The 16,909-nt window shown below is 38.1% G+C and overlaps 2 protein-coding genes across 3 annotated transcripts in view; both read left to right on the top strand.

Annotated features, from left to right (window-relative positions):
* LOC121506494 (collagen alpha-1(VIII) chain-like) overlaps window positions 1-16,909 on the top strand; it is a 131,170-nt gene that overhangs the window by 49,777 nt on the left and 64,484 nt on the right. The gene's annotated exons all lie outside the window — the stretch shown is intronic.
* LOC121506495 lies at window positions 9,831-15,622 on the top strand. The gene is made up of 8 exons (XM_041782336.1): window positions 9,831-10,062; window positions 10,132-10,201; window positions 10,319-10,431; window positions 10,515-10,613; window positions 11,093-11,277; window positions 12,964-13,021; window positions 14,663-14,725; window positions 14,802-15,622. Exons 1-8 carry the CDS (start codon window positions 9,910-9,912, stop codon window positions 15,108-15,110), a joined length of 1,050 nt encoding a protein of 349 aa, XP_041638270.1. The 5' UTR covers window positions 9,831-9,909; the 3' UTR covers window positions 15,111-15,622.

Below are 16,909 nucleotides of genomic sequence, written 5' to 3'. Positions count from 1 at the left end.
TTTGCCTACATTACCCACAATGCATGCAGTTGACTCCTAAATCATTGTCAGAATGTTGAAAGTTACTGCAAGAAATCCAAAGGTATAATGCTTTATTTCTTGCTTATTTTGTAACATTCAAATCCTTTTGCCTACATTACCCACAGAGCGCATGATTGCCTTACAAGTAATCATTAGCGTCAACTTAGGCATTTTCAAGCTAATGCAGAAATCTCTGCATGAAAGTTGAATATTTCATCTACCTTACACACTTTTTATTGGTCCAGCCTTTTTGCCTACTTTACCCACGATGCATCCAGTTGACCCCAATATTATTGTCATAGTCGTTTTAAAACAACAAAGTTGGAAACTGCTGCAAAAAGCTGGAGATGCTGTTTTGTTGACTGCTTACTTTTTGATTGATTTCTTGCTTTCATTGCTTTTTTTTAATCCTACATTACCCACAATGCAACTCAAAAAATCAATTAGCAATGTATGCACGCAACTCCTCTATTATTATTAGAGAAACTTTACAACAAAAATGTTTGAAAATGACAGCAGGAAAGCTAGAGATACCATCCTTTTTTATTGTTAAATCCCTGTGCCTACATTTTCAACAGTGCAACTCAACAAGTAATTTCTCTGAGTGTCTTGTTTGCTGTTAGAAAGTAGATAAAGTGAATGTAGCTTTTGCTTTTAATTGTTAAGCCAATGCATTAGTGCCTTTCGCTTGCATTCTTTCTCATGGCCAGTAGGGGGAGAGTCCACTTGCTCCACTGTGTAGAAGTCGATATCAAGTCCTCAGACTTGATAGAGTAGGGTGTGCTTTAGGGTGTGGCTACATTTAACGGACCAAATTCTTCCACAGTTGTCTCAAATCGAGTGGCAACCTTTGGCATTGAGAATTGAAGTTATGGACAAGCTATGTTAATAGATTGCGAAGTTAGATATAAGCAGAGCTTGACATTTACACCCGCCAACTAGCCAAATGGTGGTGAATTTCGGCCATGGGCGTGGCGGGTAGCAGCGTCAGTCCTACTAGCCACGATGGCGGGTTGAATTTATCAGCGTCACAACTTATGCTTCACCCTGAATGTGCTTGTCTGTTAGCCCTTACAGTTTAGGCTTGTTACAGAGAGGACATAAAAGCTCAAATTACCCTTCAAAATAACTGAAAAGTTATTGAAAGTTAAGGGAAAGTAGAGCAAGTGTGTCATATCATACCCTTTGTACCAAATTTGGCACATAGCTCATAATTTCCAAACACCAAAATTGTGGCTCGTGGCAAAAAACTTAATGTCAAGCCCTGGATATAAGCATTTTACAGTTAATACAGAAATGCAAAATTAGTGTGTGTGTTGGAAGTTATAGCAGTTATACCACCAGAAGTTATATAATTGGCAGCTACATGCATGTAAACTTAGACCTGTTGTGTAGGCAGTTGATTGCATAACATTAACTACATCATCATGTCTGTTCAATATAGATTTTTCACATTGCAGCCCAGTTCTCTCTGCAGCTCTTTTCAGGTTTTACACCTGCAAATCTTTAGAAAATTGGAGGAATTCCCTCTTTGGGTCATATATTTCACCTTGGAGTGAGATGGGGTTGCACCTAAAAAAGGCACCTGACACTTTAAGTGCCGTCCTCTTGGCTGGTTTAAAATCTGGGTGACTCTGATGTAGTCCGAGGGTCACAGACGGTTGAGTCACACTCAGACGTCAGAGCCTTAATAGAATTATAGGCATTGTTCAGCTTTAGAGGGAAGCCAAAATAAACTGCTCTTAACTTAATTAGATCTTGAATTTAAAATTATTCCTGGACTAGAAAAATATCAGACGTAGGTAACTGAATTAGGACTGACCCGTGCATATGCGTGAATGTGTCTTTTATGGGTGTGCGTCGGTTTGTGTGACCTGAATTGCGTCAATACTCAGCCGGAGTCCTCCAGCTGTCGGTGGTTCCTCTTGTTGCTGTTAACCTTTCACTCAACTCAGTTCTCAATTCTTTCACCTTCAGTTACCCAGGTGTATTAACCCTTCAAGTCTGTACAGAGTGCTCCAAATGATTTATTTATACCTCCCTCTGAAGCAGTTTTGGACATGTCAACTTTGTTATCAGAAAAAAAAATATGAGGAAATTAGACTTGCTCAGGGATTTTTCTACTCTGCTGTCAGATTTTCCACTTCTGCACACATCAGCTTAAATTAGGAGACTTTTTAAAAATCCCTTCAGTGCTTCTTTTTGCTAATTCTGTCCACCAAATATTCATTACAGAAAAATTATGTGATCAGTAGAGCCCAAGCAATCAACCTAAGGTCAGCAGGTACCCTCTTGTATCTGTGTGTGTAATTTTTCTGTCAGAAGAATTGCTAATTTGGGGACTTGAACATGCTCCAGTGGAAATTTTGGTGGAATTCTGAAAGCCCATCAAGCAGGAGCCCCAAACATGAGATAGGAGACTTAGTAAGAGCGAAGTGCATGAAAATCGGTACACATATGTATCATAATTGGACAAAAAAAAGGTTTCTTGAGGCCATCCTCTAAAATGCACAGGAAGTGCATAATTAACAGCTAAAGGCATTTGTTGGGTAATTCACAAATTTTGTATTTCAACAAACCACTCCAACGGATTTCATCCTATTGACTCCAGAATTTATTTGCTCATGCTAGCCAACCTTGAGATCTAAAGTTGTGCAAACTGTGAGTTTTCACCATAGGTTGGGACCATGACCAGTGCCCAAACTTAAACTACTTTTTGGTACAATTTTTGCGGTGAAATGACACCAATAATCCCTTGTAACTTTTTAATGCTTATGTCAATCATCACCAAACTTCACAGGGATGATCATACATTGATCCTGAATACATTCATATATCAATATCATTGCTTTGTCACAGCGCCCTCTCCTGGCAATTGAACAATTCCGACTCTGACTTTTTTAATTTTTTCCTTTGAATATTCAGCCCCTGCACACCATTCAGATCAGGCTTAAGATTTTTTGTCTGCATATGGGTCATCATAAGAACTACAAAAAAGCCTTGTGGACCCATGCCCTAATTCCTACAGGAAGTCCATCAGCTTCATCTCAATTTCAAAATTAGGTATTTTTGATGGTGCCAAATGACTTTCACCAGTTATAACCGGAGTGTACAATATTCTGTGATGTTCTGCTCTGTCTTGCAAGACAACGCCATCACGCTGAGCACACCCACATGCAAACATCTCATCATAGCTCCCCCTACTGGCAACAGGAAGTGACACAAATATGCCATATCTTCATTCCTCTTATTGTGCTTAGCCCTTTGAGCTCTGATTTTGGAAGAAAGGCCTCAATAATTGGCTACAACACAGATAAGTTTCATTGAAGGATGTCTCACAGGCAATGGTGAATTTCTCATATCTCGCCAATTTAACAGGAAGTATATGCAACTCTCATACCAATCATCTGATTTCCTCCACATTTCGCATGTAGGATCAATTTCTCCACATCTACATATTCAAAGGTTAATTTGATCGTTTTCTTGTAGCACCCCTGCTGGCAGAAGTAAGATTGGTCCATCTGTTAGCGACCAATTTGTGATTTCACAGTTTCACAGGAAGTCACTGAAACTCTTACATGAAACTTCTGATTTGCATCAAATCTCACATGTATGATTAGAGTCTGCCCCTGTACATATTTAAATGTGTATTACATGTTTTTGCTAGTGTGCCCAACTGCAGGAAGGCGGTTATGTTTGAGATTAAGAGATAAGAATACAGAACAGCAGTTGAGTCAAGAGGAGTAGAAATCATTCTGTGAGGGGAAAATGATCTGAGATAGCAGCCTACGGTGGTATATAGGAAGTGACTCAGCCGTTCTGACTAAAATAGGGCGCACACCTACGCAAAAATGTGCCACAGAGTTTAAAAAAAACATACTGCATTTAGCTTTAAAGGACTGCTGACTCTACCTACTCCACTCTACTATCAAATTAAATCTAAATGAAGGCCTAAAAATAATATAAAGCCAGCCAATGTGTGTGAAACCTTACACTAGGAAGAGATAATGCTTTACCACAGAGGGCTGAGAGTATGCAGGATTTTCTGACACCTCCACTCCTGGCACTCACTCTCACTAAGTTGTCAATCCCTGTTATATATGTTGTCGTTCTGAAGTGATTATAGCTCCTGAAGTGTATCTGTTACAGCAGACTCCAGGCCTGCACTTTACAATGTCAAGTAGATTCAGGATTTGATGCACATTTTTTGTATTTTCCCACATTAAGAGAAGATTCTTGGAGCGATAAAAGGCGTTCACACGGAATTTCTAGCTCTTGGTTTGATGAAAAGCTGCGCAAGTCTTAGAGGAATGCTCTTATGCAGCTTTTTCATCAAAAGAAAAAATAACCCCAAGAGGCAGAAATGGAGACAAAATGCTCTCCAAACCCTGAATAACAAGGATTCTGTTAAGTGTTATGGATTACACTGAGAATTAAGAGTCTTTATGTCCGGTTTAACCTCCGCAGAGCGGTGGGGTTTTTTTATATCCTACTCAGTGAATCGATGCAACACCAGCAACAATTAATCGCATTTCCCTTATGAGCTTGCAAGCGGACAAAACAGCAATTAAAGAGACGCACTGAGGACTTAAAGTGCTCTTTAATCATTCATGGTACAAAGATGCACTTTATGAGGAGACGAGCCCTAATGTGTGACAATATATTTATGTTTTGTGCATGCATGACTTTTGTGCTAGAATTTAACATCCTAAAATTGGGTCAAAAGCATCCAAACTTTGTGTAAAATTCATGTTTTGCACAGCACATATTCTGTGCTAATAAATGATGATTTCCAAGGTGTTAGCATGAGCTCCTAGAGGGATAAAACGTGCCTGAGACCAAACCTTCAGTTTGAGGAATGACTCAGGACACTTTTTCAGCAATTTGAGCGCTCAAACCTGCTGAAAACACAGCGTCAGGTCTACACATCATACAGTGCATGTCCCTGGGCTGAAGCATGCGGTAACATTACACTGGTCACTCCTCACAAACATCTCAAAATGAACCTCACTGACAGCTCTGAGAGCGGCACGACAGAGAAATGCAGGCCTCGAAGTTTCCAACTAGCCGTCTCTCATCACTCGCCACCGGTTGTGAGTGTACGGTTAAGATTCGGACATGAGTATTGCATGTGTTCCTTCACATGTGTGTGCTTACCTAGTATAATGTTGCATTAGTGTCGTTCCATACATTTACTACCGTATATAGATGCGTCTTTACTTTCTAACTGTAGCAAGAACAAGGTATTCATGCACACTTTCTCAGTGCCATAAGAACCCTTCACTGTCCCAATGTTTCATTGGGAATAATGTGTTGAATTGAGCAACTCTGATCTCTGCTGCTTTTGACCACCTTTAACCTCCAAGAAATGCATAATACTTGTTTTTAATCTACTATTTATAGCAGAAATATACAGAATAAAGACTTTCCCTTTGTACTTTAAAACCTAAACATAGGCAACAAATCATTTAGTTTGGGTTTTGCTGGGATAAGATACCACCCAATTACAGAGAATTGCCACAATATTACAAGGATTAGGACTAGGGGTTGGGGTTTGAGTAAAATGCCACCTGATTACTAGGGGCGGGGGGGTCAGGGTTAGGCTAAAATAATAATACTCAATTAACAGTGAATTGCCTCAGTGTTACCTGGGTTAGGGTTAGGTTTAAACAACACCTAATTACAAAGTACTGCCACAATATTGAGAGGGTTATACTCGCGCAGGCATCTTAAGAGAGCTACGCTATGTGTGATGGAATCGTTTCAAGAAAGATGTGGTTGGCCGTCCACACTGAGACAGTAGTCACTTACAGATTTGTGCACTCTGGGACCCGTTTTCAAAAAGTTTCGTTTACAGTCACCAAATACGGCATTTCCGTGTGGATGAAACACCGATACGACAAAAAAAATTTGCATATAGCTACTCCTGAATTTGTCTCCATGTGGACGAGGCCTTAAATGCAACCTAATTACCAGGGAATTACCCAATATTACAAGGGTTGGGGTTCGACTAAAATACCCCCTGATTACCAGAGAACTGTCACAATATTGAGTGGGTTAGGGGGTTGGGGTTAGGGTGAAATACCACATAATTACAAGGAAATTGCCTCAATATTATGAGGGTTAGAGTTGGGGTTATGGGGTTAGAGTTAGACTAAAATACCCCCTAATTACCAGAGAATTATCCAATATTACAAGGGTTAGGGTTGGGATTAGGGTAAAACACCACCTAATTACAAGAGAATTGCCACAATATTGAGAGGGTTTAGGGTTAGAGTTTGAGTGAAATACCACCCAATTAACAGGGAATTGCCACAATATTGTGAGGGTTAGAGTTGGCTGTTGAAGTTTGTTCAAAATAACACCTAATTACCAGACAGTTGCCTCAATCTAACAAAGGTTAGGGTTGGGGTAAATTATCACCTAATATAAGAGAATTCCCTCAGTGTCATGAGGGTCAGGGCTAGAGTTTGGGGTTGAGGTAAAAATTTGGGGTAAATGCCACCTAATTACCATACAGTTGCCGCAATATTAGGGTTAGGTTCTTTGCTTGGTGTTAGGGTAAAGTACCACCCAATTACAAGAGTATTTCCTGAATATTACGGGGTTTGGGGATAGGGGTTTGGGTAAAATTACACCTAATTACAAGAGAAATACAACAATCCTACAATGGTTAGGGTTAGGGTCAAATACCACCTAATTACCAGAGAGATGCAACAATATTATGAGAAATTACTAGATAATTATACTTATTACTATAAAAAATTCTGTGTAATTACTCGGTAATCTCTTGGTAATTAGGTCCCGCTAATATAAAGTGCTACCGGATTTTCTTCTAACTTTGCACAAATGTCCACTCTGATGCAAGGTTGAACTGAATACAGTTTGGAGGTCATAGGTTAAATGTAAAGTTCATACGGCCTCATGTCCATCCCTTGCTTGTGAACACAAAAAATCAAGATTGATTGGGGAATTTTCTTCAAACTTTGCACAATCATCCACTCAGATTCAGGATGAACTGTGTAGAATTTCTATTCCCATCAGTCTCTAGTGAAATCTAAAGGTCTATCTCTGTCAAACCCTCTTTGTCTTACATTAACAGCCACCAGGGTACTGTTTCATCAGCCCCTTTACGACCCATCCGCTTTGACTGTTCGACAGGCTACATGACAGAGGAGCTGTAAACGGCCTTTTTGGGGCGCTTCATCCTACAGCAGAGAGCTTTTATAGGACACATAGACCAGTGTGGGTTTATTTTGTGTCTCTGAATGTGTGGACAGGCTTTCTGAAAGGTCCTAATGATGTCTGTGAGGTTTTTAATGACACTGAGTTCGAGGTTTGAGAGTGATCTTGCATATGTGCATGCTGTTTCTTTGCCATTTGGGGCTTTTACGTCGAAAGCATGTGGTTTAATGTCCATTCTCAGACATTTCTGTAAAAATAAGTCTTTAAACCACCTAGTTAACATATCCTCTCCCCTGTGTATAAACAGAAACACGGTAGGAAGAGATACTTACACCGCAGAGGAATTGTCGCTATGAAGAAGATGAGAAATGTAATTTTAAATCTGATTTTTATTGAGGAATGATTTGTCACCTGCAATGTAAAACCATGCAAACGTTTTCCACTCGGCGAGGCCAAGCCAGCGTCATAAAGCACCGATTTATCACACGGATAGACACACTCCCTGACCTCTTCCTCTTTCCTCTCCTGCAGCCCGCTCGGCATTATGGGAGCGGGCGGTTTAAAAACAGAGGTATTTACGACTCAGCACTCTCCTCTAGAGTTCCTGGAGCTCCACAAACATGTGGGACTGGCAGTGTGACACCAACGGCTCAGGTTAAAGATAGACCGCGGTTTTGGTTGGCTATCTGGCTATTTTGTATCGGGGTGCATCTGTCCGTCTGCACACCTGCCTGTCTATGTGTCTGTCTGTCTGTGCACTGTGGGGAAACTTTGTGACCTTAACATGACTTTAGGAGGAAAATCAAACACAAGATTCTTATTTAGAATCAAGTAGTGAAGAAGATTATCAAAATTTCAATACCACATTTTTAAAAGTAGTGCAGTCCCGTTATTTGAAAGAACTTCAGTCATAAGGCTCTGAAGCTTAAAAATATGCAGCTCTTATATGATCAGCATTTACCTTGTGAAAACACAGATTTTTTTCACTTAGCTTGTTTGAAGGTGTTGTCCTCTTTTCTGGCACTGTTTTATTTGAGCAGGGCAAAATCATATTATAATCATGATCATGTCATCACCAGATTTAATGGGGAATGACCCTGCCCCCCTAATACTACAGCGATATAACATCACCAAGCAGTTAATCTCAGTAAAGTCTGTTGTTAGCTGAAGTCACTGCCTTCATTGAGCGTTAACACCAGCTACATGTTGTGTTTTTGTTCATTGTGAGGCAATTTTCCCAAATCTATCAGCCACAGTGGCCTACAGGTCATTGAAAGTATCAAAACAGAGATTTGTGCCAGAAAACAGTAAATTTAACCCCCAACTTCTGTCCCTCTGCTCTGGCACAGAGTTAGACAGCTAACCAGAAGCATTTTTTTAATCTGAGTGGATCGTATTTCTGCTGAGAAGGTGTGGCTTCATCTCATTCAACTGACACGCCCACAACACTCTGGAGCAGAATTTACTGCTTAATTTTTCATGAATTGGATGCTTAGTTTTGTAAACCTAGAGTTGTTTTTATGACTGAAATTTGCCCTGGCGGTTCATAACACACTGGCCTGTCACACACACAAACCTTAAATAAAGATTTTTTTTTATCATTTTACAGGGACTTTAAAAACACTGTATTTTATTATAGTGTATTATATTAATATTACTAGAAGAATTATTTAATGTTTTGTCTATTTGATTGATTTTAGTAATATTAGTTTTTAGGATTTTATTTTTTTCATAATTTTCTTAAATTTAATTATTTTATTAGTTTGATTTATTGTTTTATTTATTCATTGATTCTGTTTGAGTGATTTCATTATTTTATTTGTTTGATTTATTAATTGATTTTATTGATTTTATTTATTGTTTTATTTGTTTTATTTATTGATTGATTCTATTGATTATATTATTTTACTTATTTTATTTATTGATTGATTTAATATTTGCATTTGTTTAATTAATTCATTAATTTTATTGATTGATTTATTTTATTTGTTTCATTGTATTATTTTTTGTTTTGTTTATTTATTGTTTTATTTATTTTATTGTTTTATTTATGGACTTTACTTCTCTGTTTATTTATTTATTTGATTTTATTGATTGGTTGATTTTATTTATTTGTATTTATTGTATCTTTTTTTATTTTATTTTATTCATTTATTTATTTATTCATTTCCTGTTTTATGTAATGCCTTGTAAATGAAATTTTGAAGCTATAATACAATTACCTCAACACTGTTCAGAAATTCCAGTCCATGCTATCAGATTACTTCTTTATCATTTTGCTACTCATTCTAAGAGTATTTTCTATCTAAATACTGCAGTTAAATCAAGTTTTTTCATCATCTATTTTCACTCTTTCATAACAGCATTAGTCTATTAAGACAGTGATGTAGATGCATTTTCTGTTATTGACAGAAAAAAACAATTAATTCCCACTTTTAAACCATGGAAAAAGAACATTTATAACAGTCTCAACTTAACAGTCTAAGTGTTTGCACATTTCCCTCCTCCTGTAAACAGTTTCAAGAACATGTATCTGTCACCATCTAGTGGTCAAAATTGGAAACTACATCCTCTTAGCCACAGGTGAAAATGATCCAGATAATTACAACACTACAGCTCTGACCCTTTAAATACCAAGAGCGTGAAGACACAGAAAGAGAGAAGGTGGCTTTGTCTGAGTTTATTATTAGAGACGCTTCTGACATGTCCAACAGAAAATTGGAAATCTGGAGCCAAGGCAGGCTCAACTTTATCCCTTCCGGTCGGCAACTTCCCAGAACTCCTCCTCTGACGGATGTGAGGAAACACCTGGATTTTTGTAATGAGGATTGGGAAGAGACACAGCAGAGTGTGCAGGTAAATAATCACATTATTCACCTTCTGTATTTATCTTTTTATGCCCTATTAACTCTCCTTTTATATCAGGTGGATGGAACCAGGATGACAAGCATGCAAAACACCATGTGTGAATATGACTCTCTGGCAGTAAGAACAGGTAGGAGTCATCCCTGCTTCTGCTTTTACAACTTCTGTTTGAGTCAGAGCGTTGGATTTGATCAGAAGTAACTCCTCGTTTTCCTGCTTTTGACTGTTTTACATCTGAATACGTCAGAAACGGACGACCCTACCTCCATGCTGAGAGGAATGACGGGCTACCAGCTCACCCCGTGTGACTTGGAGTTCATCAAAAAGATGAAGGACGAGAAGCTTGTTAGAAAGCTGCAGGTGATTGTAGTTTTATCTCACTGCTGCTTGATCGCAATCGTTGTTTACTTTGAGATATTTACAGGATGCTTTTGTGTCTGCAGGGAGAGCTGGAAGAGATTCAGAAGCTCTTAAATAAGGAAACGATGGCTTATGAGCTGATTTGTGAAGTCAGGGAGAAAGCAGAGGCTGTGATGAGAGAGGTGAGGATGCACTGCTCAAGTCTGCAGGGGTGCGTTTGCCACACAAACTAGCAGTCCCAGTAGAAAGAGAACATACTATGAGCAGTCCAGCAGTAAAGTTTCAGTTGTTTCCATGCCGGAGAGGGAAGACTTTTTATATAAGCTGCATAACTGAGCTCAGTGTTCAAACCTGTGTCTGGTTCAGGCATTTTTATGTGCATTTATATTGACCCTGAAATAGCATTATTGTGCAGAAAATGTCTCTCCTTCTCAAGGTTAAAGATGATGGACGCTTTGAGATCATTCTTCTGGCATTTACAGTTTTGGAGGCAGACTGCTTCAAACGTAAACCCTCTGCCCCTGCAGACTGACCTCACTTTTACATACAAATACATTTACTGATAATAATAAACTCATGTGAGCCGTATATTTCTCCTTGTGCTTCAAATGTTCTTTTAAAGATGTTTAAAATCATCCTCACAAATCTGTTTTTCCATCAGTACCCTTCCTGTAAAGATCTCGTCGAATGGATGAAGATGGTAATAAAATCCAAAGCCCCTCTGACGGATTTAATGGACCTCGACGCCAAGGCTCTCCTCACCATGTTGACGGAGAAGGATGTCCAAACAGCCGTTGATGAGAAGAGGATTGAGCTCAGACAGCTGGAGACACAAGTGGCAAACAAGTAAGCTTTGAGGCCCAGCCAATTCTCCAAGAAAACACCATGTTTTTAAATAAATGAGACATTTCAGCTTCATTTTTAAGCTGGTGTTCTAACAGTTTTCAAAAGAAGTCTTCATTCAAATGACTTGATATCTCTGGAACACTATAAAACTATCATCAGCAGCATTTATCTTAAATAACAGCACATTAGGCTAAACGTCTAGCTTATGTCCACACTCAAATTGGCAAACCATCCAATTGGCACTTCTAAAAGTCAGATTTGATATAGAATTGTTCAGAAAAACAAAGGAGTTAAAACTGTATGTTTGAGTTTTCTGAGGGGCTGATGTGTTTAAAGTCTCTGTGCTAGGCTAACTAGCTGCTAGCATTCTTCCTGAGACTATTTTGTGGCTTTTTTGCTCATTTTTTAATAATTTTGGCTGTGTTAATGCTAACAACACATTTTTGATGACACCTTTTGTTCCCATCAGATTTTTTAAATTTTACCTTTAAAGGTTCAATAATAGGCCCTGTACACTTTTTGTACACACTCAGTACCTTCGGGACCAAAAATGTCCCATCAAAACCCATTACAACCCACAGTATTTTATCTAAAATCCATAGAAGTAAGATGACATGCATTTTACGATTTTAGACTTTTATTCAGGAGTCATTGCTTCAAATTTTAGTTTTCTGTTTGTCACAAAATGCCAGTTGTTTTCATATATTTAGCATAAAGGGAAACTGCATGTTTTTTCCTGGTCTCCAATTGCCCAGAAAAAGACATTATGATGTTCAGTATATTTACAATATATTGCTCTATAGTCAGAGATGTAGCTGCAGAGGAAATCAAAATAAGGATGAGTCCTTTCAATGAAAAAATTAATGCAGAAAAGTGGAGAAAATATTATTGTAGAATATTGTTATTGCCATTTATGTATGATGACCATTTTAGGACACAAGGGGTCAAAATGTCACTTTTTAAAAAAACCTAACACAGTTGACAAATATTATGCATAAATACCAAAGTATCGGCTCATCAACATGTCCACAGCTGTGATAACCCCTTTCAAGGAAATCTGATTTGCATACGTTTTATGAAAATTGTTTCATTCTTCGTTTTTTTTTTTCCACAAAACAAGGAGATTTTGTGCTCTTAAACTGGCATTTTAAGGGTTAAATGCAGTATTATTGTAATAATGTATTAATGTAAAAATTAATACAAAAAAGTGAGGGAAAAATATTGATGTATATTATAATTGCTGTTATGCATAGTAACCATTTATGGAATTGAGGGATCCAAGTGTAACTTTTTTTTTTAATTAAATCTAACAGTGTTGTTTAAATTGTGCAAAAAGAAAAAGGTTTCTGCTCATAATTGACCTGAAAGCTGTGATAACCCCGTTCAAGGAAATCCAATATGCATGCAGTTTATAGAAATGATTTAATTTTGTGTTTGTTTTTTTCACATAAAAAACAAATGGATTTATGATTTTTTTAAGGGTTTAAATCCTGAAAATTAATCAAAATTTGATTTTTCTCATTTGGTCTTTTGTTGATGAGAGAATTAATGCAAAAAAGTGAGGGTAAATATTAATGTATGTATGTCCATATTTGGACACGAAGAGGCTGTGTGTAACTTTTTTTAGGGTGTCTTAGGGTTAAAAATGTGGTTTAAAATACTAAAATGATCTCTTCAAAAATACAGGAAGAAAAAGGAGGCTGAAGAACGAGGGCAGCTTGAAAAACAAGTCGCCGGAGAACGGGTGAGAACAGCTGTATTTCATCTTAATTGCATAGTAGTTTTGACTTACAGGTACATCTCAAAATTAGAATATCATGAAAAAGTTCAATATTTTTTGTCCCTCATTTCAGAAAGTGAAACCCATATATTATATAGACTCATTCCACACAGAGTGAAGTATTTTAAGCCTTTCTTTCTTGAAATGTTGATGATTATGGCTTACAGATAATGAAAACCCAAAATTCAGTGTCTCAGATTAAAATATTGTGAAAAAGTTCAATACTGGAAAGTCATGGTTTCACGCCCTTATCAGCTAATTAACTCAAAACACCTGCAAAGGTTTCCTGAGTCTTTAAATGGTCTCTCAGTCTGGATCAGTAGGCTACACAATCATAGGGAAGACTGCAGACTTGACATGTCCAGAAGACAGTCAGTGACACCCTCCACAAGGAGGGTAAGCCACAAAAGGTCATTGCTAAAGAAGCTGCTTGTTCACAGAGTGCTCTATCCAAGCATATTCATGGAAAGTTGAGTGGAAGGAAAAAGTGTGGTAGGAAAAGGTGCCCCAGCATAAGGAATAACCACAACCTTGAGAGGATTTTCAAGCAAAATCCATTCAAGAATTTGGGGGAGCTTCACAAGGAGTGGACTGTGGCTGGAGTCAGCACAAAAGAATCCTAGACATGGGCTACAAATGTGGCATTCCTCGTGCCAGGCCACTCCTGAACCAGAGATAACATCAGAAGCGTCTTACCTGGGCTGTGGAGAAAAAGAACTGGACTGTTACTCAGTGGTCCAAAGTCCTCTTTTCATATGAAAGTACATTTTGCATGTCATTTGGAAATCAAGGTCCCAGAGTCTGGAGGAAGAGTCCAGACGCACAGAATCCATGTTGTGTAAAGTCCAGTGTGAAGTTTCCACAGTCAGTGATGATTTGGGCTGCCATGGCATCTGCTGGTGTTGGTCCACTGTGTTTTCTGAAGTCCACAGTCAACGCAGCCATCTACCAGGACATTTTAGAGACCTTCATGCTTCCTTCTGCTGACAAGCACCATGGAGATGCTGATTTCATTTTCCAGCAGGACTTTGCACCCGCCCACACTGCCAAAGGTACCAAAAGCAGGTTCAATGACCATGGTGTTACTGTGCTTGATTGGCCAGCAAACTGGCCTGACCTGAACCCCATAGAGAATCTATGGGGTATTGTCAAGAGGGAGATGAGAGACACCAGACCCAACAATGCAAATGACCGGAAGGCTGCTATCAAAGCAACCTGGGCTTTTATTACACCTGAGCAGTGCCACAGGCTGATTGCCTCCATGCCACGCTGCATTGATGCAGTAATTCATGCAAAAGGAGGCCCAACCAAGTATTGAAGGCATAGAAATGAACGTACTTTTCAGAAGCCTGACATTTCTGTTTAAAATATCCTTTTTTATTGATCTTATGTAATTCTCTAATTTTGAGACTCTGAATTTTGGGTTTTCTTATCTGTAAGCCATAATCATCAACATGTCAAGAAATGAAGGCTTGAATATTTCACTCTGTGTAATGAGTCTATATAATATATGGGTTTCACTTTCTGAAATGAGTGACAAAAATATTGAACTTTTTTATGATATTCTAATTTTTTTGAGATGCACCTGTATATCTCTGTTTTCAGATGAGGATACAGAGTTTAATGAGCCAGCTATCCATCCTAAAGTCAGAACTTGCTCAACAAGAGGTAAAAAGCTGATTTCTTTTTGGAATTAATCTAATAATCATTGTGCTGTACTCTAACTAAAAACATGTTTTCACAGGAAGCAAATAAAACTCTTGAAATTCAGATCAGCAACCTAAAAGCCCAACAATCTAAACTGGAAGCTAAAGAAGCAAAAACCTCAGAGGAACCACAGGCTACCAAAGTGAAAAGCCGAGGAAAGGAAAGAAAAAAAGCCAATATCTCTACAGAGAATTCAAAAGACTTGGACAAACAAAGAAAATCAACAAAAAGCAAGCTCGCAGAGGAGAAAGGAAACAAGCAGAGAGATAGAAAACAAGCTGCCGCGGTAGAGGAACAAAACGCTGGGCTGAGGAGATCCAAGAGGATAGCCAGCAGGAAGTTATAAGGTTGGTGCTTGAGAAGCACTGGAATTGTTATTTAAAGTTATTTTGGTCCTGAAATTTCAAACTGACAAGTTCTTTAAACTTCGGTAACCTCTTGTCTGCTTCTTAATTCAACCAAAAATCTAAATGCATTGTTTGGTAAAACTCTCCTTAGATGGTCAAATCATTAGGATGAGGTGCTAAAATGTTGCAGTCTTACTTTTGAGTTTACGTCCAGTCTTCTGGTCCAGATTTTAATCCTTCATTAAAAGTTTTTATGATATAAAAACTGTTAAAACAAATGCATTTGCTGTGTTTACATTTAGTGTTTTTTATTACATGTAAGCCTGCTATTAACTTGAACTTAAAAGGGAGAACTATACCTTCATTTCAGTGTTTAGAACATGTTTTCACTGTTGGCATGAACAGGCTTATGTAGGCTATGTTTTGCTCCTGTTGAAGAATTTACTGATTGTTTCTTTCAGTGTACATTGTGTTATTTTCTGTGTACTTTAAATAAAATTTAACTTTCTTATGTCAGTATTGATGTGCTCAATGCTGTACGATACTTAAGAGCTGATGCTTAGCTTTTTGTGGAGGTTAACACGACAGAAAATGTGTTTAAGATTTAAATGTCTGAAGTTTTTATTCTGAAATGTCCACATTAATTAAAATTGACTAATTACATCAGTGTTAGTTCAGGCAGGACTTGGTAGTCATAAACCCAGCTGTGATCAGCTTAACCTCCTCCACCCCAGCTGTCTCACCCTCATTAAGATTAATGCTACTATGGGTTAATTGCTTATGGATTTGATATGCATCGTCATAAATGTCTAACCCTACTGTTGCTACTTTTTAAAGCCTATTCACTACGTTAGCCACCCATTTTTGAACACTTAAGCCACTTTTTAACAGCTTTTATCCCTCATTAAGTGATATCCATTCATGAATTGAAACTGTAGTGCTGTTTTTATTAAATAAACTCAAAAGAAGTGAGCAGAAGAGGGGGGCAGAGCTGAGTAGGTGGTCTTTTGTTTTGTTTAATTGAGGGCCTCCCTCGGCTCCTGGGCTGGACTTAAAACCTGCGCGTTGACGTGAAAATGTGCCAAGAACTGATAGTTTTTTGAATAGATGCGTTTAAGTAGGAATATAAACTTTGACAAAGATCTGTCCCAATTTCCCTCACAGAGAGGAAAACGCAGCTACAGCAGCATGGTTAGCCCTGAATCGAATTTGACCCAGGAACACATGAGAGTAGAAACTTGTCAGAGCAGAAGCCCAAAGCCAAAATCTCCTGACAAACTGAATCAAATATGATTTGTTTGATTCGTGCCGGTAGAGAAATTCAATTCTTTCTGCTTTTCTTACAAATGGACTTCTGGAGTCGGTCTCCAACTTCTGAACATGTTTGTGTTCAAATTTGAACAAGTGAAAATCAAACCATCATTTATGAGACATATCTGTAGCTTAACGCAGTGTTTTTTCATCTCTCTTTTTCATTCTTCACATCTGGAAACAACTCAGTCATTTGAGTAAATTGTGACGTGTACATTGTTAACCTTCCATTTAACTCTCAATCAATCTGAACTGGGAAAAACAGTCTGATTTTGCCGTCTGTGAGGCTGAATTTGGGCAAAAGTTGCACTGACAGTTTGAGGCTCCTTGAGTTACAAATTAAGTTTGAACTGACAGTCGAATTTGTCAGTCACCTGCCAGGATTCGCTTCACAAATCTAGACAATCTGAGTCTCATCTAGCTTAAAGGCTGAAGTTTTGCTTTATTTTTCCACCTTGGGTCTTGATCCTTGACTTTTTTTCCTACA

This window comes from Cheilinus undulatus, linkage group 24 (assembly GCF_018320785.1).
Source record: "Cheilinus undulatus linkage group 24, ASM1832078v1, whole genome shotgun sequence".
NCBI classification, from domain to species: domain Eukaryota; kingdom Metazoa; phylum Chordata; class Actinopteri; order Labriformes; family Labridae; genus Cheilinus; species Cheilinus undulatus.
Note: the sequence above shows the minus strand (reverse complement) of the source record. Positions and strands in the feature narration are given on the sequence as shown.